The sequence below is a fragment of the Thalassophryne amazonica genome, chromosome 9, assembly GCF_902500255.1.
Source record: "Thalassophryne amazonica chromosome 9, fThaAma1.1, whole genome shotgun sequence".
NCBI classification, from domain to species: domain Eukaryota; kingdom Metazoa; phylum Chordata; class Actinopteri; order Batrachoidiformes; family Batrachoididae; genus Thalassophryne; species Thalassophryne amazonica.
Window position 1 is genome coordinate 112577938 of NC_047111.1, and position 26451 is coordinate 112604388.

The 26451-nt window shown below is 41.2% G+C and overlaps 1 protein-coding gene across 1 annotated transcript in view; it reads right to left on the reverse strand.

The window, feature by feature from the left end:
* Positions 1–487: 487 nt before the first annotated feature.
* The window catches only part of atp2a3 (ATPase sarcoplasmic/endoplasmic reticulum Ca2+ transporting 3), a 189007-nt gene continuing 163043 nt past the window's right edge, over positions 488–26451 (reverse strand). Inside the window, 7 exon segments of the mRNA XM_034178983.1 lie at positions 488–4563; positions 4812–4929; positions 13491–13608; positions 16190–16323; positions 17344–17429; positions 17512–17714; positions 17802–18022. Of these exon segments, the coding sequence (XP_034034874.1) occupies positions 4523–4563; positions 4812–4929; positions 13491–13608; positions 16190–16323; positions 17344–17429; positions 17512–17714; positions 17802–18022 (921 nt within the window). The 3' untranslated portion in view covers positions 488–4522.

Genomic DNA, 26451 nt, shown 5'->3' on the forward strand with positions numbered 1-26451 from the left:
AGCGCGTACGGCTCTATGTGTGACGAAAGACACCAGACCCCTCTCTGAGTCCGAGCCACTTAACATCCATTTGGGTGTTTATTACCCTGTTCTCTCATCAGAGGGCCCAGGGATTCTCCAAGTGAAATTCTGCCTGAGGAGGGGGTGGGCCAAATGCCAATTTCATAAATGTCCAATTTTCAGAACAATTAAAAAAATATCACAATAACTCACCTGATTGTGTCCATTTATTGTCCCTTTCTCATTAAAGGTATTCCATGTAATTAAATTTTATTTCAGGTGGCCATTTAACCAACTTTGTTAAAAAAAGGGGGGTGGGCTGTTTCTTTTAAAGTTGAGTTATGAATTACGCCATCCTCCTAACAAATGAACAGGTAAAAACAACCTCCTGAGCAGAGGTAACAATGAAAATCTACAACGCCAGTGGTGTATAATGAGAACTAAATTCATCTCTCAAATCTGCAACAAAAAAGCTAACATTTCTGAATAAATAACAAGATAATAATCTTTATTCTACATCTTTTTCATTTATAAAATTATGTCTCCACAATGAATATTAACAAGGCAATACAGAGAATCCTTTAAGTTTTTTTAAGAGTTAGGACTCAGGCTCTAGAGACAGTTGATTTGTCTAGACCGATAAAAGGGAAGTGATTCCTGAGCCAATTTCATAAATCACTCATTTACTGTTAATTGGGTTCATTCTTATTTTTTTGCATTTCTATTCATTTATTTATTTATTTGAGTACTATGCAGGATGAGGACTGTCATGGGTCTCTAGAGACTGTATCCACACCGAGCCCTTCAATGTACAATCATAAAACTTCATATCCCAGGATTCATTGCTGCTTTACCGTTCAGTGTAAACCAGATACAGTTCATTCAAAACAAAACAAACTCCTTAATGTTCTCACACCAGATATATATCGCTGAAAGCGATCAGCATCCTCATCGTTAATTAGCATAAACGTGATTCTCATCTATCTTGAATGTGACTTTTTTTTTTGCCCCTACAGTAAAAGACACAAAACCCCCAGAAACTGTAAAAACCAGTAAGCAACAATGAAGAAACATTCTACTCTACAAAAACTTAAATCCTAGATACCATGTGCTCAAAAAAAAACGTTTCTCGCAGTTCTCCTGTTAAGTTGGTTTTGTTGATGTAATTTATCAAAAAAAATTAAATATTACATACTGTTATTATTACAGTAATAAGGTTCCATGCAATCATATTCTCTTCTGTACACAGTTGAGGATTCAGTAGTAAGTAACGCAGCTAAACACACATAGCGGGCCTGTTGGTGCTGACGTTACAGCAGCCACGAGGGGCTCCTGGAGACCCAAAACAGAACTGACCTGGATCCTCATGGGAGAACTCCAAATTAAGTAAGTGGTTAAAAAAAAAAAGTCATGAAATTATGCCACTTTATTATCATTATTATTTTTAAAACGCCACCTTATAATAGCCTTACTTGAATTTTCTCTAGAGGTATGTTTTTCTTGAATTTCCAGAATTCTGGATGCAGAGAATAATGATTATTACATTAGGTATTTTTATGTTGACATGGCGATTTTATTGACCGACTGATGGGCCATATTAAAGAAAATGCTAGTTGCCGGTCGTGTTAGCACATGTGTTAATGGTTAGCATTAGAGCATCCAGTCGTGCTAACGGTTAGCGGTTGATGCCAACTAAGGTCAACACTACTGTGAGGTACTTTGATACTATCAACCAGTGGTAGTGTTAGCGCACGTTAATAGCTTATGCTAACAGCCAATGCATGAACGGCATGTGGTCATTCTAACTACAGTTGTTTTCTGTAATACTGGCATGCTGTATTAAAGAGATCACTAATGGTCGTGGGTGTTAGCACGTTAGTGGTAAACATTAGCACATAAAGTGACACTAACGCGAGTTAATTATTCTATCAACTGAGGTTTGTGTTGTGTTTTAACCATTATCTGGGATAAACAGTGAGACGCTTTACATCTGGAAATCTGGTAATTGCTGTTAAACTTAATGACTGTACTCCACTTTTACTCTCAGGATACAACGACTGAACAACTTTTCGCCAGTTATCTCATGGAGTAACAAACGCAACATTAACAAGGATTACAAAGTTGGATTCTTTCGTTAGATTTGAGTATATTAGATTTCAGCCTTGTTTGATAAAATCAGATCTGGAAGCAGCCAAAAACAAGCTCTACATACTTCCATTTTTGATCAGTAACCCTCAAAAGTTAAATCAAAGCGTTAATTAGGTTATAGCTGATGAATCTTTTTGTTTCAGTGAAAACACTTCATCAATCACACAGTGAGCTGTGCGGGTTATATTTTGTTTGTGTAAATTCATCACTTTATCACACTCATCTAACTGGAAGAAGAAGGGAGGAGGGACTAAAAACAGATGTTAGCCATTAGGAACCTGATGCAGCTTAAAGGGCGCCAGAGCCAAAAACAAACCCAGAGATTAGACATTACATCACAAAGTGTTTGCTCTCATTCAGTCAAATTCATTATTTAATTATCATAAAATGTTTCCCAGATGAGTTGCTAAAGCACAAAGTACGTGCAGGAGGAGCTGAGGGAGCGGCGCACAAGAAGGGCAAGTGCTTCCCGTTTCACCTGCCTCAGACATTCAGAGTCTATAAAAGTGGTCCCCCTGAAAAATCACTGTTGTGGTGATGTGAAGACAACATACATTTTGACCACACAATTACTGTGGCGGTGCAGTGGGCTTCATAAGGCATGGACGAACCGAAGATTAAAAACAAAACAAACAAAACAAAACACAAACAGAACGGGTATAATTATTAACGGATGTTAAAAATGGGCTTTAAAAAAACTATTAGTACTAATATTATTGACACAAAGCAAATTTTGTGACTTATTTTTGAAGGTCAACTTTACATTTAAACCTGCAGTTTTATTTCAGTCTCCATAACTAAGCAGACTGTTTAAAAAAAAAAAAGGTTGTTTGCTTAGAACTGGACATGTTTTTAATAATTTACTTTGGCAAACAGTTATAGATGGAAAAATACAAATTTTGCCAATTTTGAATATGTGCAACACACAAGATGGTTTTGGTTTCAGTTCCAGAAATTACAATTTAAAACAAGCATGATGGCTACAACACCCGTTTCTTTTGGCCTTTCAGTCCGTGTGGTGTTAAACAATTCCTCAGGACTGACAATAATGATTAAAAGACACGTTTTCAAACTTGAACAATTACGGCAGAGTGTCTCCACAAGATCTCCATGAACCAAAGACTGAAGAAAACCATCAAACAAGTCCAAAGACAAAAGGTTTTTGGGAATTACAGATTTCAGGATATAGCATTAGCCGCTATTTATGTCACACTTTAAAGAAAGCTAAGTATAGTTAGCATGAGCATATGTTGTGTGTAGAAACATTAGCCTCAGATAATGGTAACAGAGTACATAACAGTTGAGATCAACCATTGTTAGCATTAGCCACAGTTATACGAATACTATCTGCTAACGTGTGACTGCAGGCGCTCATGCTAACCACGTTTAGTGTTTTCTTTAACTCTGCCCATCAGCTATTAAACCCGCCATGTTAGCATAATGCCTGATATGAACAGTGGTGCTGCTCCACCTCCAGACATCTAGTAATTCCCGGAAACATTTCACCTACCAAATTAATTCAAGTAAGGCTATAATCCTGCTAAAGTTAAAGGATATTTTAATAAGTGTACTTTCAGTGACAGCTAAAACGTGAACATCAGCGCAGCAGGTGGACTGGCTGACACACGCTGCTCTAAGACAGATCACTTTTATGTACTGTATTTAGCATTTTAATTTAAATCTTGCCAAATGTGGGAGCTGACCTCAGCTCCTCGTGTGAGAGCAGAAGGAAGCAAGCGAGCAGCAGAGACACAAATCCACACTCAACTCAGACTCACACACAGAAAGAGAGAGAGAAAAAATCATGAGTAGGACTTTTTGTGTGTGTGTGTGTGTGTGTGTGTGTGTATGCGCAAAGAGAAAGAAGGAGCCGCGCTGGGACACGCCGATGATGCTGCCCTCCTGCAGAGCTGGTCGTGATGGCCGCAGATGATTGAGCAGTATCTTTAGAAAACTGCCTCGTGCACAGCTACGCCGCTACGCCTGTGAAGGTCACAACCACCCACAGCTTTTATGTTCAGTGGCGACCAGTCTCGGCAGGCGTCGCCTCTCCATCTCTCTCTGCGCCGACTTGGACCAACCCTCCCCCTCCCAGTCCCAGAAGACTCCCCCATCCTCTCTTCTCCTCCCTCCCTGAAAGATCCAGTTCCTGCAGCGTTGCATTTTGTATTTGTGCAGTCAAAAACCGGAAAGGCAGAAATGTTGAAAAGGCGGGGAGTTGGGCTGCTCGGACAAACCTTGCTCACATCTAGCGGTGGTTTGTTGTACATGCAGGACTGGGGACCGAGGAGGAAAAAGGCTTCTAAATAAAATAACAATAATAATAGCACTAGCAAAATAATAGGGAAGGTGTGTCTGACTGTGCGGGAGGGTCTTAGTCCAGCTGCCTCTGCCGATATTTCTTTGCATCTTCATCTGCCAAAGACAAAGACACACAATTACAATGCGGTGCGATCTGACTCTCTACAAAAGACAAAAAAGACTGGAAGAGATTTTAACTAGAGTACCTTTTTAAAGCTGAGATTAATAGAATTTAAGCTGCATTAGAAATGCAGGAAAGAGAAAGGGGAAGGAAAAAAAAAAAGAAACAGCAGAACTGTAAGTGCCCCAAAAATATTTCATCCTCAGAAACACTTTGAGCAACTATAAAACATTCAACAAACCTTCTAGATGGTTCCTGGAAATGTATTTAAGAGACTCATCCAGGATGATGACTGGGATAGAAATCTTCAGCACCACAATCCACTGGTACCAGTGCAGCTGGGTCACCTGGAAGATTAGCTGAAGGACAGAAGGAAGTCAGAGAACCACTGAGAAGTTTCCTTGCCATCTTTTATTACAGTTCAGGTCTCAGCAGATACAATGGAAGTGCTGCACCCACAGAACCGCCCTGGATCTTGACTGGCAACCACCCAGCCAACACTTTTACAGTGCACCAGAAAGTATACACAGTGCTGCACTTTTTCCATATTTTGTTATGTTACAGACTAATTCCAAAATGGATGAAACTGATTTTTTTCCCCTCAAAATTCTACACACAATACCCCATAATGACAATATGAAAAAAGGTTTGTTTTTTTTTTATTAAGATTTTTGCAAATGTATTAAATGTAAAAAAAAAACAAAAACAAAAACAAAACTAACAAATATAGAAATCATAAGCTCTACATACTTCATGAATATGTGAATACTTTCTGGATGCACTGCATCCAGAAAGTGATGGTCTAGTGCTTAAGCATTGGGCTTCAGACCAGAGGATCCTCAGTTCAAATCCCAGCCTGACCATAAAATTCCTAATAGCCCTTGGGCAAGGTCCTTAATCCCCTAGTTGCTCCTGGTGTATAGTGAGTACCTTGTATGGCAGCACCCTTACATCGGGGTGAATGTGAGGCATTGATGTGTAAAGCACTTTGAGCGTCTGATGCAGATGGAAAAGTGCTATATCAATCAATCAATTTTATTTATATAGCTCCAAATCACAACAAACAGTTGCCCCAAGGCGCTTTATATTGTAAGGCAAGGCCATACAATAATTACGTAAAAACCCCAATGGTCAAAACGACCCCCTGTGAGCAACTACTTGGCGACAGTGGGAAGGAAAAACTCCCTTTTAACAGGAAGAAACCTCCAGCAGAACCAGGCTCAGGGAGGGGCAGTCTTCTGCTGGGACTGGTTGGGGCTGCTATATAAATGCAGTCCATTTACCATTTATCCCAGTCTCACACAAAAGTAAGGTAGGGAGTCACCTCAGAAACACGCCACATGACCATAACATTGTAAACCCCCCCCCCCCCAACATACACACACACACTCACTCACGTGGAAAGTATTCACAGTGCTTCACCTTTTCCACATTTTGTTATGTTACAGCCTTATTCTAAAAGGCATTCAATTAATTTCCCCCTCAAAATTCTAGACAATACCCCATGACAATGTGAAATTTATTTCTTTATTTCTTTTTTTATTTTTTTATTTTTGCAAGTTCATTAAAAAAAAAAAAAATGTACATAAGTATTCACAGCATTTGCCATGAAGCTCAAAATTGTAGTTAGGTGCCTGCTGTTTCCACTGATCATCCTTGAGATGTTTCTACAACTTAACTGGAGTCCACCTGGGGTACATTTACTGACTGGACATGATTTGGAAAGGCACACACCTGTCTACATATAAGGTCCCACAGTTGACAGTGCATGTCAGAGCACAAACCAAGCATGAAGTCAAAGGAATTGTCTGTAGACCTCTGAGATAGGATTGTCTTAAGGGATAAATCTGGCGAAGGGTACAGAAACATTTCTGCCGCTTTGAAGGTCCCAGTGAGCACAGTGGACTCTATCATCCATAAATGGAAGCAGTCTGGATCCACCAGGACTCTTCCTAGAGCTGGCCACCCGTCTAAACTGAGCGATCGGGGGAGAAGGGCCTTCAGGGAGGTGACCAAGAACGTGATGGTCACTCTGCCAGAGCTCCAGCATTCCCCTGTGGAGAGAGGAGAACTTTCTAGAAGGACAACCATCTCTGCAGCAATCTACCAATCAGGCCTGTATGGTAGAGTGGCCAGACGGAAGCCACTCCTTAGTAAAAGCCACATGGCAGCCCACGTGGAGTTTGTCAAAAGGAACGAAATTCTCAGATCACGAGAAACAAAATTCTCTGGTCTGATACGACAAACATTGAGCTCTTTGGCATGAACGCCAGGCATCATGTTCGGAGGAAGCCAGGCACCATCCCTACCACTCTGTGAATGTCCTTGAGTGGCCCGGCCAGAGCCCAGACCTGAGTCCAATTGAACATCTCTGGAGAGATCTGAAAATGGCTGGGCACCGACGCGCCCCATCCAACTTGATGGAGCTTGAGAGGCGTTGCAAAGACGAATGGGCAAAACTGCCCAAAGATAGGTGCAGCAAGCTTGTGGCATCATAGTCAAGAAGACGTGATGTTGTAATTGCTGCCAAAGGTGCATCAACAAAGTATTGATCAAAGACCGAATACTTACGTACATGATTTCTATTTTTTCTAAATTTGCAAAAATAAAATAATAATAATAAAAAAACTTCTTTTTTTTACATGTTGTCATTATGGGGTGTCTTAAGTAGAATTTTGAGGGGAACAAATTAATTTACTCCATTTTGGAATAAGGCTGTAACATAAAATGTGGAAAAAGTGAAGCACTGAATGAATATACGAGGGCTGTCCATAAAGTATAGGTCCTTTTTATTTTTTTCAAAAACTATATGGATTTCATTCATATGTTTTTACGTCAGACATGCTTGAACCCTCGTGCGCATGCGTGAGTTTTTCCACGCCTGTCGGTGACATCATTCGCCTGTGAGTACTCCTTGTGGGAGGAGTCGTCCAGCCCCTCGTCGGAATTCCTTTGTCTGAGAAGTTGCTGAGAGACTGGTGCTTTGTTTGATCAAAATTTTTTCTAAACCTGTGAGACACATCGAAGTGGACATCGAAGGGGCTGGACTCCTCCTCCCACAAGGAGTACTCACAGGCGAATGACGTCACCGACAGGCGTGGAAAAACCCACGCATGCGCACGAGGGTTCAAGCATGTCTGACGTAAAAACATATGAATGAAATCCATATAGTTTTTGAAAAAAATAAAAAGGACCTATACTTTATGGACAGACCTCGTGTATATATACATATATATATATATATATAACATCCTGCTGTAACCAGGTTTCTGTAAGGCAGAATAAATCAATATGTTGATCAATTATTATATCATTTACTAACAGGGACTTAGAAGAGAGAGACTTCATGTTTAATAGACCACATTTAACTGTTTTAGTCTGTGGTGCAGTTGAAGGTGCTAGATTATTTTTTCTTTTTGAATTTTTATGCTTAAATAGATTTTTGCTGGTTATTGGTGGTCTGGGAGCAGGCACCGTCTCTACGGGGATGGGGTAATGAGGGGATGGCAGGGGGAGAGAAGCTGCAGAGAGGTGTGTAAGACTACAACTCTGCTTCCTGGTCCCAACCCTGGATAGTCACGGTTTGGAGTATTTAAGAAATTGGCCAGATTTCTAGAAATGAGAGCTGCTCCATCCAAAGTGGGATGGATGCCGTCTCTCCTAACAAGACCAGGTTTTCCCCAGAAGCTTTGCCAATTATCTATGAAGCCCACCTCATTTTTTGGACACCACTCAGACAGCCAGCAATTCAGGGAAAACATGCGGCTAAACATGTCACTCCCGGTCCGATTGGGGAGGGGCCCAGAGAAACCTACAGAGTCCGACATTGTTTTTGCAAAGTTACACACCGATTCAATGTTAATTTTAGTGACCTCCGACTGGCGTAACCGGGTGTCATTACTGCCGATGTGAATTACAATCTTACCAAATTTACGCTTAGCCTTAGCCAGCAGTTTCAAATTTCCTCCAATGTCGCCTGCTCTGGCCCCCGGAAGACAATTGACTATGGTTGCTGGTGTCACTAACTTCACATTTCTCAAAACAGAGTCGCCAATAACCAGAGTTTGTTCCTCAGCGGGTGTGTCGCCGAGTGGGGAAAAATGGTTAGAAATGTGAACGGGTTGGCGGTGTACACGGGGCTTCTGTTTAGGGCTACGCTTCCTCCTCACAGTCACCCAGTCGGCCTGCTTTCCCGGCTGCTCGGGATCTGCTGGAGGGTAACTAATGGCGGCTAAGCTACCTTGGTCTGCACCGACTACAGGGGCCTGGCTAGCTGTAGAATTTTCCACGGTGCGGAGCCGAGTCTCCAATTCGCCCAGCCTGGCCTCCAAAGCTACGAATAAGCTACACTTATTACAAGTACCATTACTGCTAAAGGAGGCCAAGGAATAACTAAACATTTCACACCCAGAGCAGAAAAGTGCGGGAGAGACAGGAGAAGCCGCCATGCTAAACCGGCTAGGAGCTAGTAGCTGCGCTAAGCTAGCGGATTTCTAAAAACACACAAAGTGAATAATGTGTAAATAATTTAGAGGTGATTCAGCAGAAGGAGTGCTTTAGTTAAGGCAGGTGAAGATTACACTGTGAAACAAATCGTAATCTAGATAACTAGATCAATCTAACTGCGCAGATTAAACAGCTAACAGATACAGAAAAACACCGCTGTGCTCCAGAACAGGAAGTGATACAATACTGCAGTGAGAGCCAACCACCAGTAGAGGCAAGCAAGAGTAATGAGATGAGCCAAGTTATCACACAAGAAACATTTCATGATGGGCAAAAGCAACGAGCTCTATAAAGAAGTTTGCAACCTTATTGTTGCAAAACATAGTGATGCCATTGGTTACAAAAGAATTTCTAAACTTCTGAACGTTCCACTGAGCACTGTTGGAGCCATAATCTGAAAACTGAAAGAACACCATTTCACCATAAACTGGCCACGACCAGGTGCTCCTCGCACGATTTCTGACAGAGGAGTGAAAAGAATTATCAGAAGTGTTGTCCAAGAGCCAAGGACCACTTCAGAAAGACCTGGAATTAGCAGGTAAAATTGTTTCATACATAGAAGAGGTCCATGGAACCTTCAAGATTTGAAGAATGTTTGTGTGGAACAATGGGCCAAAATCACACCTGAGCAATGCATGTGACTAGTTTGCCCATAAAGAAGGTGTCTGGAAGCTGTCATTACAACAAAGTATTAAATACATTTCAGTAAGCATGTTCAATAGTTTTTTCCCTGTTTCATTCCATTTTATTACACATAAGTTCATTTCTGTACTTTTTTTCTTTGTATGTGTGGATTACTTGGGTTGTTATTAGGGATGCACCGACACCACTTCTTTCCAGACTGATTACAAGTACGAGTACATGCATTTTGGTACTCATCGATACAGAGTACCGATATGAATACTTAAAGATACATTACAGTTTTATGATGACATCAAAACATGTTTTATTCATCAGTTGTTCCTTACCTTTTGACTGTAACTGCTACCAATAGCATTTGCTTTATTTTTATTTACAAAATTTCACTTAAATCATGTAGCTTCCCTTTTTGACTACAACAAATTGTCCTTCATCATTAACCGTGTGTTTCTTAACAAACATGACACTGAAAGACATCTCACTGAATTGTAACCTGTGGACTTCAGCACTACAAAAATACAACACCAGCAACAGAACTGAAACTGTCCATCAATAACTTTATTTATGTCTGTGAGGACTAAAAACCTTTTTTGAAAATGTGAGGGCAGATTATTTTTGATGAAGAGAAGCTTCTCTGCGTTATCAGCTGTGAGCCCGATTGTTTTCATCTACAATGTGTGACACTGAGCTAAACCGAGAGTGGAGAGTGAAAACTCTCCACACTAGTTTTAACTTTGGATTAAATATGTACTGGTAACATACACAAGTACAAACTGTAAATGTTTTTTCCCCCAAAGGTGAAACATGTAATATTGATGAGCATGGTGTCACGTATACATGGTGTTGTGCGGCATTTCTGCTCCAAACGGAGTAATTTTAACATTATTTTATTTATGTTTTTTTTTTTATGAATCATGGGATAATTTCATCCCGTGCACAGAGTCACCCATTGCCTGTGGTAACTGAGATGTTAATGAATGAGGCGCAGTGATTCTTTCAACTTGAGGCACAAAGTGCGGCCCGTGGGAAGGTTCAGCAGACTGCACCACAGACATCCAACAATTGGATTACACCTGTAACAGACCGAGCCGGTCTCTCATCGGCCTGAACACCCACACCAAGGGCTGAAGCTCACCAACCTGATGGACAACCTTCGCCGGTGAAACTGTGATCTGAGTTCTGATGGAGGAACTGTTGCGCAATGTGCTGAAGTCACAGAGGAACTTTTCAGCCACGAGAAATTAAAGTATTTTCAGATGTTGTTTTCCAAACTTAGGAGGCTGTATGTGGTTCATTTTTCTTCAGGATCATGTGATGATGAATTCCACAAACAGGTAAGACTTTATATTTTGACAAAAGTAGCAGCTTATAGTCCGTGCATGAAAATCCCCAATTGAGAGGTTGACTTCACGCTGCTGTAAAGGGGTATTGGGTGTCGTAGTATCAGAAAAGTGTTATGATTATAAATACAATTTAAATGAATATGCAGTCGGGCCAATACCCGATGCTGGTATTGGGATCAGTGCATCCCTAGTTGTTGCTGACATCTGGTGAAAATTTCATGTCAATAGCACCTTTAGAAATATATTTACTGAGAAAAATGGTGAGATGTTCAATACTTGTGTGTGTGTGTGTGTCCACACACACACACACTCCAAACTCTGCTTGATGCCAGCATTAGGTTTACTGAAGTGACCCAGAAGAACTGTTTTGAAGCCTTACAAATGTAGCTCTGGGTTTTTTCTATGTTGGCATGGCTTACTCCGCCCTACGTCTTGTCACCACTCCATAAACAGGTGACGCAGTGGATTGTGGGTGACACCCTGTGTGATCTGGGCAGTATGAATGAACTCCAAGCAAGACCCTATCTAAGGATTACCGAGCAAGCCAACAGGCTCACCTCGCTTCGGGTGTTTATTAAATCAGATTTTTGGGGGCTGAGCAGTGGTTTTCATGGCAGGTGGTTTTGGTGCAAGTATTAAAAATATATATATATTTCCTCAGTAGTCGTGGATTAACTGGACCCAATGTCATTAAGATACTGATTGCTGCTGAAAGGGCTAACACCATTAGCATACAAAATTAAAGAACCCAATGGAAATACTGGAGCACAAACCTCTTACATGATCCATTAGGATCATTAACCACACAGCAAGACATATTACGGATATTTGTAATAAAATACTGTGAGGACAGAAAGTCCTCCACAACAAGCCATAGCTAGCGGTCTGGGTGCATCCGGAAATCTGAGTCTGAGCTTGGCGTCACCACACTAGCTGTCACTCAGTGTGACCAAACTCTGAATTATTCATATCTTTAAGGCTTATAACATCTTAAATAAAGGTATAATAATAATAATAATAATAACAGAAGAAAATCACCCCCTCCACAAAAAGCTATAGAGACCAACAACATTTTTTGTACCATGTTGTAAACACGTTTATTTCCCTCAAACTTTGGACATTTTAACACTGGCTTCTATGGGCTCACTTTTGGATTCAGCCTCAATCAGCCATTCAAGGAACTGCAACTTTTTCTTATTTGAACTAGGCCTCATTTTTGACGACTGGAGGTTGGACAAAACGGATGTTGCCTCAAAATGCAAGTAGTCCATCTCATTTGGGACGCATAGAACAACCTCTCAATTGACACAAACTCATTTCAGGGGTACCCAAGGATTCTCAGGAGAGACCTGGTACTAAAGACATTCATCTGTCACATTAGGTGACCGATTTGCGTCTCACAGCCGTACAGTAAGACTGGAAGCTCAAGGCTCTGAAACATGGACCCTTGTCTACCTGCAAAGATAGCAGTATTGGAAAACACCCTTGTTGAGTGACATCATGACTTCAAATGCTCTTCTCAAATGTCTCTTGACCTCATAGACCCAGGTCCCACAGACATGAAGGTCACTACTGAGATATTCAACTCAACAATTCACAAGCCCAACCTCAAACATGTGTAAGCTTAGTCAAATGAAATCTGGGAGCATGTGTTGATGCCACATCACGGAAGAACTTCGTAAGGCCTCAGCTAGCAAGGTATAATCAAGTTTCAAGAAGTACTTGTGGCATTATTGTGTATAGTAGGTGTCAGAGACTCTGCTCCCTGGTGGCCACAATTAGAATGGAAACACGCCCAACTTTGAAAGAGATGGAGGTCATAGTGAGGTGACTTTGTGGACCAAGCCCCACTTTGTCACAAGAAGCTTTTGGCAACATATCCCGTACACAAGGTTTCAGAGACTTCACCCTCTGGTGGCCATTATGAGAATTGAAATACACCCAATGTTGAACTACAAATTGTTCGTGAGGTGACCTTGTGTACAAAGTTTCATCTATAGACAAGAAGACTGACAATATATCAGATACACAAGGTTTTAAAGACTCCACCCTCTGGTGGCCACAATTAGAATCAAAATTCACCTAATTGCCAAACTTGCCCAAGGTTTTAGTGACGCGACCATGTTTGACCTTGATATACAAGGTCATTGTCCACCTATTGCGAACACGTTGACCACACCCAGACAGATGCACACTCTGAGTCGAGCAGCTCTCAGACCTGCGCTGCCTTCAGCGGCGCCGGTGATGACAGAGTCTTAATGTCCTTCAACAGATACACATTACACTTATCTTGTGACTGATGTTGTTAATCACTGTGCTTAATTTAGAGCTGAATCCCTCACAGGGGGGTTGATTCTGAGTCCTGGTCCCAAGTGTGGCTAAATGAGGACAGGCAGACAGGCCGAGGACACGCAGACAGGCCGAGGACTCACCGGCAGCGGCTCCACATACAGGATTAAGAAGTGGAGGGAGAGCGAGAGGACGATGGCTCCGAGCAACCAAATATTGACCCAGGGAGGCATTCGAACCAGAGACTGGTTCTCAGACAGGCTGTAGGAGTGAAGATCAACAGATCAAACCATGTTTGTCTTAATGTTACACAAGTTATTGCATCACATGGCAAAGAGCCCAATGAGAAACAAAAAAGCTCAAAGGATCAAATTCTATCATTTTCCTGCAGGAAAGTTAAGCCATTAAGTTAAAATCACTATTCAGTGGCTTTACACTTAACCCAAAGCATTCAACCTCAGCATTTCACGTCAACATTATCCAGTTATGAGTGCGCTGGATACCGTAACCACAGCCACAGATTTACAGGCTCCTCTCGGAATCAAATAAAAGTTCTTGAGTAAGGCGAGTCCTTCATTTAAACTTCCCCAACTCGGATTATTTTCTGAATAAACCCCCCCACCCATCCTAAAATTCTTCGGCCAAACTCACTCCATTAACAAACCTGGCAACAACACAAAGTTCCCCTTCATAATGCTGATATTTTATTTCTGTCTTTAAAAAGCAAAATAAAATATAAAAAGCAAAATAAAATAAAAGCCCCCTCCCTTGATTCCATTTGTAAAGATATGTGGTTTGCTTGTTGTTAGGAACAAATAACAGCTGTAGGATGTTCTAATTTTTCTTTTAACTGTGTGTGGATGTGCAGTTTAAACTCTGCTGTTCACCAGTTCAGCATTCACTGTACTAGTGTTAAATTCTCTTAAACATTAACAATGGTGACAAAGTGAACATAATTCAGTTTGAGTAGGTTTCAGCCAAACAAAAACTTCTTATTTTACAAAAAACTACTGATCATTTTCAAGATATTTGCATTCATTTCAGAAAATTAAAGTCTTAAGATGTGCAAATGGAAAATTCCATATTACTGGGACAGTTGTGGAAGTCTTAGACAGGCTATGAGACCTGTTGGTGCTGGTGCTTAACTCCAGAGTACCGGATTCTCCTGACACGGCTCAAAAAAAAAAAAAAAAAAAAAAAAAAGAATAAATAAATACAGTAGTGTTCAGAATAATAGTAGTGCTATGTGACTAAAAAGATTAATCCAGGTTTTGAGTATATTTCTTATTGTTACATGGAAAACAAGGTACCAGTAGATTCAGTAGATTCTCACAAATCCAACAAGACCAAGCATTCATGATATGCACACTCTTAAGGCTATGAAATTGGGCTATTAGTAAAAAAGGTAGAAAAGGGGGTGTTCACAATAATAGTAGCATCTGCTGTTGATGCTACAAACTCAAAACTATTATGTTCAAACTGTTTTTTTTTTAGCAATCCTGTGAATCACTAAACTAGTATTTAGTTGTATAACCACAGTTTTTCATGATTTCTTCACATCTGCGAGGCATTAATTTTGTTGGTTTGGAACCAATATTTTGCTGGTTTACTAGTGTGCTTGGGGTCATTGTCTTGTTGAAACACCCATTTCAAGGGCATGTCCTCTTCAGCATAAGGCAACATGACCTCTTCAAGTATTTTGACATATCCAAACTGATCCATGATACCTGGTATGCGATATATAGGCCCAACACCATAGTAGGAGAAACATGCCCATATCATGATGCTTGCACCACCATGCTTCACTGTCTTCACTGTGAACTGTGGCTTGAATTCAGAGTTTGGGGGTCGTCTCACAAACCGTCTGCGGCCCTTGGACCCAAAAAGAACAATTTTACTCTCATCAGTCCACAAAATATTCCTCCATTTCTCTTTAGGCCAGTTGAGGTGTTCTTTGGCAAATTGTAACCTCTTCTGCACATGTCTTTTATTTAACAGAGGGACTTTTACGGGGGATTCTTGCAAATAAATTAGCTTCACACAGGCGTCTTCTAACTGTCACAGCACTTACAGGTAACTCCAGACTGTCTTTGATCATCCTGGAGCCGATCAGTGGGTGAGCCTTTGCCATTCTGGTTATTCTTCTATCCACTTTGATGGTTGTTTTCCGTTTTCTTCCACGCGTCTCAGGTTTGTTTTTGTCCATTTTAAAGCATTGGACATCATTGTAGATGAACAGCCTATAATTTTTTGCACCTGTGTATAAGTTTTCCCCTCTCCGATCAACTTTTTAATCAAACTACGCTGTTCTTCTGAACAATGTCTTGAACGTCCCATTTCCTCAGGCTTTCAAAGAGAAAAGCATGTTCAACAGGTGCTGGCTTCATCCTTAAATAGGGGACACCTGATTCACACCTGTTTGTTCCACAAAGTTGACGAACTCACTGACTGAATGTCACACTACTATTATTGTGAACACCCCCTTTTCTACTTTTTTTTTTTTTACTAACAGCCCAATTTCATAGCCTTAAGAGTGTGCATATCATGAATGCTTGGTCTTGTTGGATTTGTGAGAATCTACTGAATCTACTGGTACCTTGTTTTCCATGTAACAATAAGAAATATACTCAGAACCTGGATTAATCTTTTTAGTCACATAGCACTACTATTATTCTGAACACTATTGTAAATAACACCACTATTTTAACACAATTTATCTGGTTTGGACAATCAGAGTAACTCAGTTCTTTCTCAAATCAAAAACAGTTTTAGTGGAAGATCCGAACCACGTCGGTATCAGTCACTAAATTAAGTGGCGTCAAGCTAACAGAGGACATCTCACCTGTTGAGTGCGTTGAACATTTCGATGGTGACGAGTACGGACAGCGCCATGGTTGTGGGGTAGCGAGATTCAAATACAGCACAGTCTATGCCCTGGAACATGGGGTTGTCTTCAGTGCACTGCATGAAGTGTCTCTGTAGGGGGAAACAGACAGCGCACATGTTAACAGGATGTCACCAGGACCCCTGCCACCAGTGGGGAACAGCGGGCTCATTTCCTCCCCGAGTGCCATCAAATTGCATGGATTCGTCTTCTCTTTACATGTCTGTATGCTGCTGGTTTATCAAATTTACTGGTGAAGAACATCTATAAAACGGTGCCAATTGCACAACGTGCCCAATGCCTAGAAACGCACATAAATTTAAAACACACACTGATAAAAGCAAACTGGAAGTGTATTCAAGACAAATCTGTCTCCCAGCACCAAGACTTTTAAAATTCCTTAACTCAGCCCCTTTGTGATGATCAACTAATAAAACCCAATATTCACGTCAAGGTTTGAAAACATTTTCCACTTCCTTCTACATAATAATTCCAACAAGAGAACAGGGCAAGACTAGTGAACACCATTTTTCATTACTTAATTTTTTTAATTTAGCACAAAAACCCAACATATTACACACAATAAAAGGATCAAACGAGTTACATGAGGGCACATACAGGCCTTAACGAGCTGTTAATTGAAAATAAAGAAAAGCTTTGCATTTTTTTCTTCTACTTGATCTAGAAAGAAACATGCCTTTAATTTCAACAATTAAAATGTAGTTTAGGTGTATTTTTTGATGAAGCCGAAATGTGCCACTATTGAATAAATATTGTTTTGAATCACACTGGTGAAGTTGTCATGTTGGGCGTACACCCTTCAAGTGTGGTTTTAGATTGGAATCAGGAAAAAAAAAAGTGTTGGAAACTGAATTTTTATTTATTTATTCATTTTTTACCCTGCACGCCCTGGTCAAAGTCAAAATCAAGAAAATCACAGTTAGTTAAACTGTAAATGTGAGTGTCATCTGCATAGCTGTGGTGTAGATTCTTCAAAGCCAAGCATTACTGTGCTCACTAGTGAGGGGAGGAATACAAATAACAAAACACAAACCTACTTACACTCAAAGGACAGGAGTACAGTGTAACACAGAAGAGAGGTGACAACTCACCAGCTGATAGAAGGACACTTGTGGACCGTTTTGGTCAAAGAGGTACCACCACATGGCGGCACTCACTGTTCCTAGGCCCACATATCCTATGAGAACACATATTGTTACGCACACGCTAGATGCCATTTAACAGCCCGAGTCGTTAAACTGGGTCTGAGCCAACAGTACCTCCAATGGCCAGATATCTGAAGAAGAGCCAGCCAGAGATGAGTGACTCTTTGGGATTGCGTGGCGGTTTGTCCATAATGTCTAAGTCTGGAGGATTAAATCCCAGCGCGGTGGCAGGAAGGCCATCGGTCACCAGATTAACCCACAGCAGCTGAACTGGGATCAAAGCTTCAGGGAGACCGAGGATGGCCGTCAAAAAGATACTACGGAAAGAAATCAGACGTCAGAAATGAGATGAGACACACAAGTCAGTAAACCTGTTGGAACCCCTTTCAGCTTCTTGTGCTCACCAGACAACTTCCCCCACATTAGAGGAGATGAGGTATCGGATGAACTGCTTCATGTTGTTGTAGATAGCACGGCCCTCCTCCACAGCAGCCACGATGGTAGAGAAGTTATCATCAGAAAGCACCATCTCCGATGCAGATTTTGCCACTGCTGTGCCAGAGCCCATGGCAATGCCGATCTCTGCTTTCCTCAAAGCCGGAGCATCATTTACACCATCTCCTGTCTGCATGGGGCGGAATGAAAAACAAAAGAGATGTGATATTTCTGTTTGAATGGAAACGCTACCCTGTAAAATAAAGTGAGCGAAGATAGATGACTCCATCCCCTTCTAGGTTTTTGATATCATAACTCGAACATAATAAATGGCATCATCTCACAATTCACCAAATTAAAAGGGCATATAATGAAGACAAAGTCATTAAGGTCTGGTGCACTTTGAAGCACCAGAGCAACCAAAAAAAAAAACCAAAACAAAAAAACAAAACCAACTTTGTTTTACTTATATAATATCCTACAGACTTGTATGCCACCTGCTGGATGGATCATGGCTGGTTTGGTGGTTTACTAGCAGTTGCGGTTGTCAGTGAAATATAAAAATAGATTAAATCGGAGATCTAAACTCTTATGTCACAGTGATTGCATTCTAATACCCAAATGACAGTTTTAGCTGCACACAAAGCCTGCAGAAAACATTTTGTATGAATTTAATTTAAAAGAAAAAAGATAAACACAGAGACATTTCATTGATGTATGGCGTGAATGGGGTCCAAGAGAGGATTTAAAAAAATCTTCTGAATTAGACAAAGTTATTTTCTAACTATTTAATCAATCAATCAATCAACTTTTTTCTTATATAGCGCCAAATCACAACAAACAGTTGCCCCAAGGCGCTCCATATTGTAAGGCAAGGCCATACAATAATTATGAAAAACCCCAACGGTCAAAACGACCCCCTATGAGCAAGCACTTGGCAACAGTGGGAAGGAAAAACTCCCTTTTAACAGGAAGAAACCTCCAGCAGAACCAGGCTCAGGGAGGGGCAGTCTTCTGCTGAGACTGGTTGGGGCTGAGGGAAAGAAAAAGGAAAAAGACATGCCGAGAAGGGGGGCAGAGATCGATCACTAATGATTAAATGCAGAGTGATGCATACGGAGCAAAAAGAGAAAGAAACAGTGCATCATGGGAACCCCCCCACAGTCTACGTCTAAAGCAACATAACCAAGGGATGGTCCAGGGTCACCCGATCCAGCCCTAACTATAAGCTTTAGCAAAAAGGAAAGTTTTAAGCCTAATCTTAAAAGTAGAGAGGGTGTCTGTCTCCCTGATCTGAATTGGGAGCTGGTTCCACAGGAGAGGAGCCTGAAAGCTGAAGGCTCTGCCTCCCATTCTACTCTTACAAACCCTAGGAACTACAAGTAAGCCCGCAGTCTGAGAGCGAAGCGCTCTAATGGGGTAATATGGTACTACGAGGTCCCTAAGATAAGATGGGACCTGATTATTCAAAACCTTATAAGTAAGAAGAAGAATTTTAAATTCAATTCTAGAATTAACAGGAAGCCAATGAAGAGAGGCCAATATGGGTGAGATATGCTCTCTCCTTCTAGTCCCCGTCAGTACTCTAGCTGCAGCATTCTGAACCAACTGAAGGCTTTTAAGGGAACTTTTAGGACAACCTGATAATAATGAATTACAATAGTCCAGCCTAGAGGAAATAAATGCATGAATTAGTTTTTAACAGCAGTTATGTTTTAAAAACAGGGGATGGGGGGTGACTGAGTTCTATATTTCCTACTGTCAGTTTCTTTCATTTCTTAAGTCTCAGTCTGGTTGCTCCCAAGGTCACTTAAATTATGATGTTTGTCTACTTTTTTTTTCATGGATACATAATTTATTGCTGAAAACAAAAACAAAGAGCAGCACGTTTGATTAAATTTAAATGTTGACTGACATGTTGGCTTATTATCGGTTTCCATCCCAAAGCAATCTGTCCATCTCTTACGCTTTACCTGTTACAGAAATCTGACCTATCAAAGTCTCGGCAGCATTATTAACAACCGATTGTGCGCTTGCTGAAATACAGTGAGGAAAATAAGTATTTGAACACCCTGCAGTTTTGCAAGTTCTCCCACTTAGAAATCATGGAGGGGTCTGAAATTTTCATCTTAGGTGCATGTCCACTGTGGGAGACATAATCAAAAAAAACAAAAACAAAACAGAAATGTATGTATGATGTATGATTTTTTTAAATAATTTATTTGTATGTTACTGCTGCAAATAAGTATTTGAACACCTGTGAAAATCAATGTTAATATTTGGTACAGTAGCCTTTGTTTGCAATTACAGAGGTCAAATGTTTCCTGTAGTTTTTCTCCAGGTTTTCACACACTGCAGCAGGGAATTTGGTCCACTCCACCATACAGATCTTTCAGGTTTGGCGTTTCAGCTCCCTCCAAAGATTTTCTATTGAGTTCAGGTCTGCAGACTGGCCAGGCCACTCCAGGACCTTGAAATGCTTCTTACAGAGCCCCTCCTTAGTTGCCCTGGCTGTGTGTTTGGGGTCATTGTCATGCTGAAGACCCAGCCATGACCCATCTTCAATGCTCTTACTGAGGGAAGGAGGTTGTTTGCTAAAATCTCGCAATACATGACCCCATCCATCCTCCCTTCAATACGGTGCAGTCGTCCTGTCCCCTTTGCAGAAGAGCACCCCCAGAGTATGATGTTTCCACCCCCATGCTTCACAGTTGGGATGGTTTTCTTGGGGTTGTTCTCATCCTCTAAACATGGTAAATGGAGTTGATTCCAAAAAGCTCTATTCTGGTCTCATCTGACCACATGACCATCTCCCATGCCTCCTCTGGATCATCCAGATGGTCACTGGTGAACTTCAAACGGGCCTGGACATGTGCTGGCTTGTGCAGGGGGACCTTGCTGCCCTGCAGGATTTTAAACCATGACAGCATCATGTGTTACTAATGTAATCTTTGTGACTGTGGTCCCAGCTCTCTTCAGGTCATTGACCAGGTCCTCCTGTGTAGTTCTGAGCTTTCTCAGAATCATCCTTACCCCACAAAGTGAGATCTTGCATGGAATCCCAGACTGAGGGAGATTGACAGTCATCTTGTGTTTCTTCCACTTTCTAATAAATAATAATAACAGTTGTTGTCTTCTACCAAGCTGCTTGCCTGTTGTCCTGTAGTCCATCCCAGCCTTGTGCAGGTCTACAGTTGTGTCCCTGGTGTCCTTAGACAGCTCTTTGGTCTTGGCTATGGTGGACAGGCTGGAGTGTGATTGATTGAGTGTGTGTACAGGTGTCTTTTATACAGGTAACAAGTTCAAACAGGTGCAATTAATACAGGTAAAGAGTGCAGAATAAGAGGGCTTCTTAAAGAAAAATTAACAGGTCTGTGTGAGCCAGAATTCTTGCTGGTTGGTAGGGGTTCAAATACTTATTTGCAGCAGTAACATACAAATAAATTATTAAAAAGAGGACATGCACCTAAGATGAAAATTTCAGACCCCTCCATGATTTCTAAGTGGGAGAACTTGCAAAATCACAGGGCTTTCAAATACTTATTTTCCTCACTATATATATATATATATATATATATATATATATATATATATATATATATACACACACACACGAGGTCTGTCAATAAAGTATAGGTCCTTTTTATTTTTTCAAAAACTATATGGATTTCATTCATATGTTTTTACATCAGACATGCTTGAACCCTCGTGCGCATGCGTGAGTTTTTCCACGCCTGTCGGTGACGTCATTCGCCTGTGAGCACTCCTTGTGGGAGGAGTCATCCAGCCCCTCGTCGGAATTCCTTTGTCTGAGAAGTTGCTGAGAGACTGGCGCTTTGTTTGATCAAAATTTTTTCTAAACCTGTGAGACACATCGAAGTGGACACGGTTTGAAAAATTAAGCTGGTTTTCAGTGAAAATTTTAACGGCTGATGAGAGATTTTGAGGTGATACTGTCGCTTTAAGGACTTCCCGCGGTGCGAGACGTTGCGCAGCGCTCTCAGGCGCCGTCGTCAGCCTGTTCAAGCTGAAAACCTCCACATTTCAGGCTCTATTGATCCAGGACGTTGTGAGAGAACAGAGAAGTTTCAGAAGAAGCCGGTTTCAGCATTTTATCTGGATATTCCACTGTTAAAGGAGATTTTTTTAACTGTTTTTTAACCAACAGAGGTGTTTTTCCTGTGGCGGAGCGTCGCGGCGGCTGCGAGCCAACGCTGCAATCCGCCCGCACGTCTTTCATTAAAAAAATCTCCTGTTATTAAAGTATAAACGGTCCATCTTGGTGCAGAGTCTCTAGTTTCAGCCCTTGAATACTTCTGATAGCACACATCAAATGCAAATGTCAGGTTAGTCTTGGTCCTCTGGAAGCCCAGCAACAGCAACTCAGACAGAGAAAAAGAGCAGAATTTGTCGGCCGGAGATAACTGCACTTAAGGCATTAGTTCACCAGCAGTAAATCAACAAGGAAACAGAGAGAATACTAAAGTGGTCACCAGCAGCTAGTCCTGAGCTTCACAAACAGACCCACAATTTAGATAGAGTGAGGATGAGACCTGCCCCGTTGCTATTAATATGATTTAAAAGGACAGGAAGCATAGTTCCATACTACACCTGCATGCTTGCCATTCCAGACTGAGATCTATTCTTCAGTCTGGTTTTTAATGACGCCACAGAATCTGACTGTTCTATGCATCATCATGCCGTTTACACCTGATCTTCCTTAAGGGCCAAACCCCTTCTTTTGGGAAACACCGACGCTAAAATGTGCCCCTTTATCAGTGGTGATTTTTTTTAGCTTTTCTTCTGTTTAAGTGAACGCAATAAAATGTCCAACCTATAATTGGCACAAATATCGATGGAAGATCATGAAATTTTATGGTCAACAGTATCAAAAGCAGCACTGAGGTCTAACAGAACAAGCACTATGATGAATTCTAAACCCTGACTGAAACTCTTCAAATAGACCATTCCTCTGCAGATGATGAATTATGAACAAGTGTATCTGAATTCACACGTAGTCTGTCTCCCACCAACTCAACACTGGGCATGTGGTCTCAATACCGTTAAGCAAGGAGCGGGGAGTCACATGATGTCCACTACGTGGGCAAATATGACACAAAATATACACCAGAATGAGAACGTAAAACCAGAGTTAAAGAATAGATCAAATGTGTGGCTGTGTGTGGATGATGCCAAAATTTGAAACTGTTTTGGAATTTTTCGAAACCTTTGCAGCATTCCTGATTTGGAATATTGTTCCCAGAGTCCACACTCATTTATTTTCAGCTGCTTATCTGGGTTTGGGTGGCAGCAGAGCAAGCTGCTCATCCCACACTTCCCTATCTTTGGCTAGGTCCTGGGGGATCCCAAGGAACTCCCAAGCCAGCTGGGAAATGTAATCTCTCCAGCGTGTCCTGGGTCCTCCCCGGAGCCTCCTCCCAGTTGGACGTGCCTGGAAGACCTCCTGAGAGATGACCAGGGAGTATCCTCACCAGATGCCCGAACCACCTCAACTGGCTCCTTTCGATGCAGCTCTACTAGTAGTAGTGGCTCCATTCCAAGTCCTGAGCTTCTCACCCTGTTCAGGAGTGTAAGCAGAGGAATCTCATTTCTCCCGCTTGTATCCGTGATCTTATTCTTTCAGTCATTACCCAAAGCTCATGACCATAGGATATGATAGGATTAAGGATATGATTCCTTCTTTATGTTCTCTAATGCCATATACCAACACAGTGCAGAGTAGCTACCTAAACTCTGTAAGTGAGATAGAGTATCTCGTCAATAGTTTTACATCCTCATTGAAGACAATTTTGGATGCTGTAGCTCCTCTGAAAAAGAGAGCTTTAAATCAGAAGTGCCTGACTCCGTGGTATAACTCACAAACTCGCAGCTTAAAGCAGATAACCCGTAAGTTGGAGAGGAAATGGCGTCTCACTAATTTAGAAGATCTTCACTTAGCCTGGAAAGAGAGTCTGTTGCTCTATAAAAAAGCTCTCCGTAAAGCTAGGACATGTTACTACTCATCACTAATTGAAGAAAATAAGAACAACCCCAGGTTTCCTTTCAGCACTGTAGCCAGGCTGACAAAGAGTCAGAGCTCTATTGAGCCGAGTATTCCTTTAACTTTAACTAGTAATGACTTCATGACTTTCTCTGCTAATAAAATTTTAACTATTAGAGAAAAATTACTCATAACCATCCCAAAGACATATCATTATCTTTGGCTGCTTTCAGTGATGCCAGTATTTGGTTAGACTCTTTCTCTCCGATTGTTCTGTCTGAGTTATTTTCATTAGTTACTTCATCCAAACCATCAACATGTCTATTAGACCCCATTCCTACCAGGCTGCTCAAGGAAGCCCTACCATTATTTAATGCTTCGATCTTAAATATGATCAATCTATCTTTATTAGTTGGCTATGTACCACAGGCTTTTAAGGTGGCAGTAATTAAACCATTACTTAAAAAGCCATCACTTGACCCAGCTATCTTAGCTAATTATAGGCCAATCTCCAACCTTCCTTTTCTCTCAAAAATTCTTGAAAGGGTAGTTGTAAAACAGCTAACTGATCATCTGCAGAGGAATGGTCTATTTGAAGAGTTTCAGTCAGGTTTTAGAATTCATCATAGTACAGAAACAGCATTAGTGAAGGTTACAAATGATGTTCTTATGGCCTCGGACAGTGGACTCATCTCTGTGCTTGTTCTGTTAGACCTCAGTGCTGCTTTTGATACTGTTGACCATAAAATTTTATTACAGAGATTAGAGCATGCCATAGGTATTAAAGGCACTGCGCTGCAGTGGTTTGAAACATATTTATCTAATAGATTACAATTTGTTCATGTAAATGGGGAATCTTCTTCACAGACTAAGGTTAATTATGGAGTTCCACAAGGTTCTGTGCTAGGACCAATTTTATTCACTTTATACATGCTTCCCTTAGGCAGTATTATTAGACGACATTGCTTAAATTTTCATTGTTACGCAGATGATACCCAGCTTTATCTATCCATGAAGCCAGAGGACACACACCAATTAGCTAAACTGCAGGATTGTCTTACAGACATAAAGACATGGATGACCTCTAATTTCCTGCTTTTAAACTCAGATAAAACTGAAGTTATTGTACTTGGCCCCACAAATCTTAGAAACATGGTGTCTAACCAGATCCTTACTCTGGATGGCATTACCCTGACCTCTAGTAATACTGTGAGAAATCTTGGAGTCATTTTTGATCAGGATATGTCATTCAAAGCGCATATTAAACAAATATGTAGGACTGCTTTTTTGCATTTATGCAATATCTCTAAAATTAGAAAGGTCTTGTCTCAGAGTGATGCTGAAAAACTAATTCATGCATTTATTTCCTCTAGGCTGGACTATTGTAATTCATTATTATCAGGTTGTCCTAAAAGTTCCCTGAAAAGCCTTCAGTTAATTCAAAATGCTGCAGCTAGAGTACTAACGGGGACTAGAAGGAGAGAGCATATCTCACCCATATTGGCCTCTCTTCATTGGCTTCCTGTTAATTCTAGAATATAATTTAAAATTCTTCTTCTTACTTATAAGGTTTTGAATAATCAGGTCCCATCTTATCTTAGGGACCTCATAGTACCATATCACCCCAATAGAGTGCTTCACTCTCAGACTGCAGGCTTACTTGTAGTTCCTAGGGTTTGTAAGAGTAGAATGGGAGGCAGAGCCTTCAGCTTTCAGGCTCCTCTCCTGTGGAACCAGCTCCCAATTCGGATCAGGGAGACAGACACCCTCTCTACTTTTAAGATTAGGCTTAAAACTTTCCTTTTTGCTAAAGCTTATAGTTAGGGCTGGATCAGGTGACCCTGAACCATCCCTTAGTTATGCTGCTATAGACTTAGACTGCTGGGGGGTTCCCATGATGCACTGTTTCTTTCTCTTTTTGCTCTGTATGCACCACTCTGCATTTAATCATTAGTGATCGATCTCTGCTCCCCTCCACAGCATGTCTTTTTCCTGGTTCTCTCCCTCAGCCCCAACCAGTCCCAGCAGAAGACTGCCCCTCCCTGAGCCTGGTTCTGCTGGAGGTTTCTTCCTGTTAAAAGGGAGTTTTTCCTTCCCACTGTCGCCAAGTGCTTGCTCACAGGGGGTCGTTTTGACCGTTGGGGTTTTTACGTAATTATTGTATGGCCTTGCCTTACAATATAAAGCGCCTTGGGGCAACTGTTTGTTGTGATTTGGCGCTATATAAATAAAATTGATTGAATTGTTTGATTTATAGGTGAGGATACCCCCGCTCATGAACAAGACCCCAAGATACTTAAACTCCTCCATTTAGGGCAGTAACTTTCCCCTAAATCAGAGGGGCCAATCCACCATTTTCCAACAGGAGACCATGGACAGATACTGAGGTGCTGATTCTCATCCCAGTCGCTTCACACTCAGCCTCAAACCTGCTCAGTGCCTGATGAAGCCAACAGAACCACATCATCTGCAAAAAGCAGAGATGCAACTCTGAGGTCGCCAAACTGGACACCCTCCTGACTGAAATCCTGTCCATGAACATCACAAACAGGATTGGTGACAAGGAGCAGCCTTGGCAGAGTCCAACTCCCACCAGAAACAGGTCTGACGTAATGCAG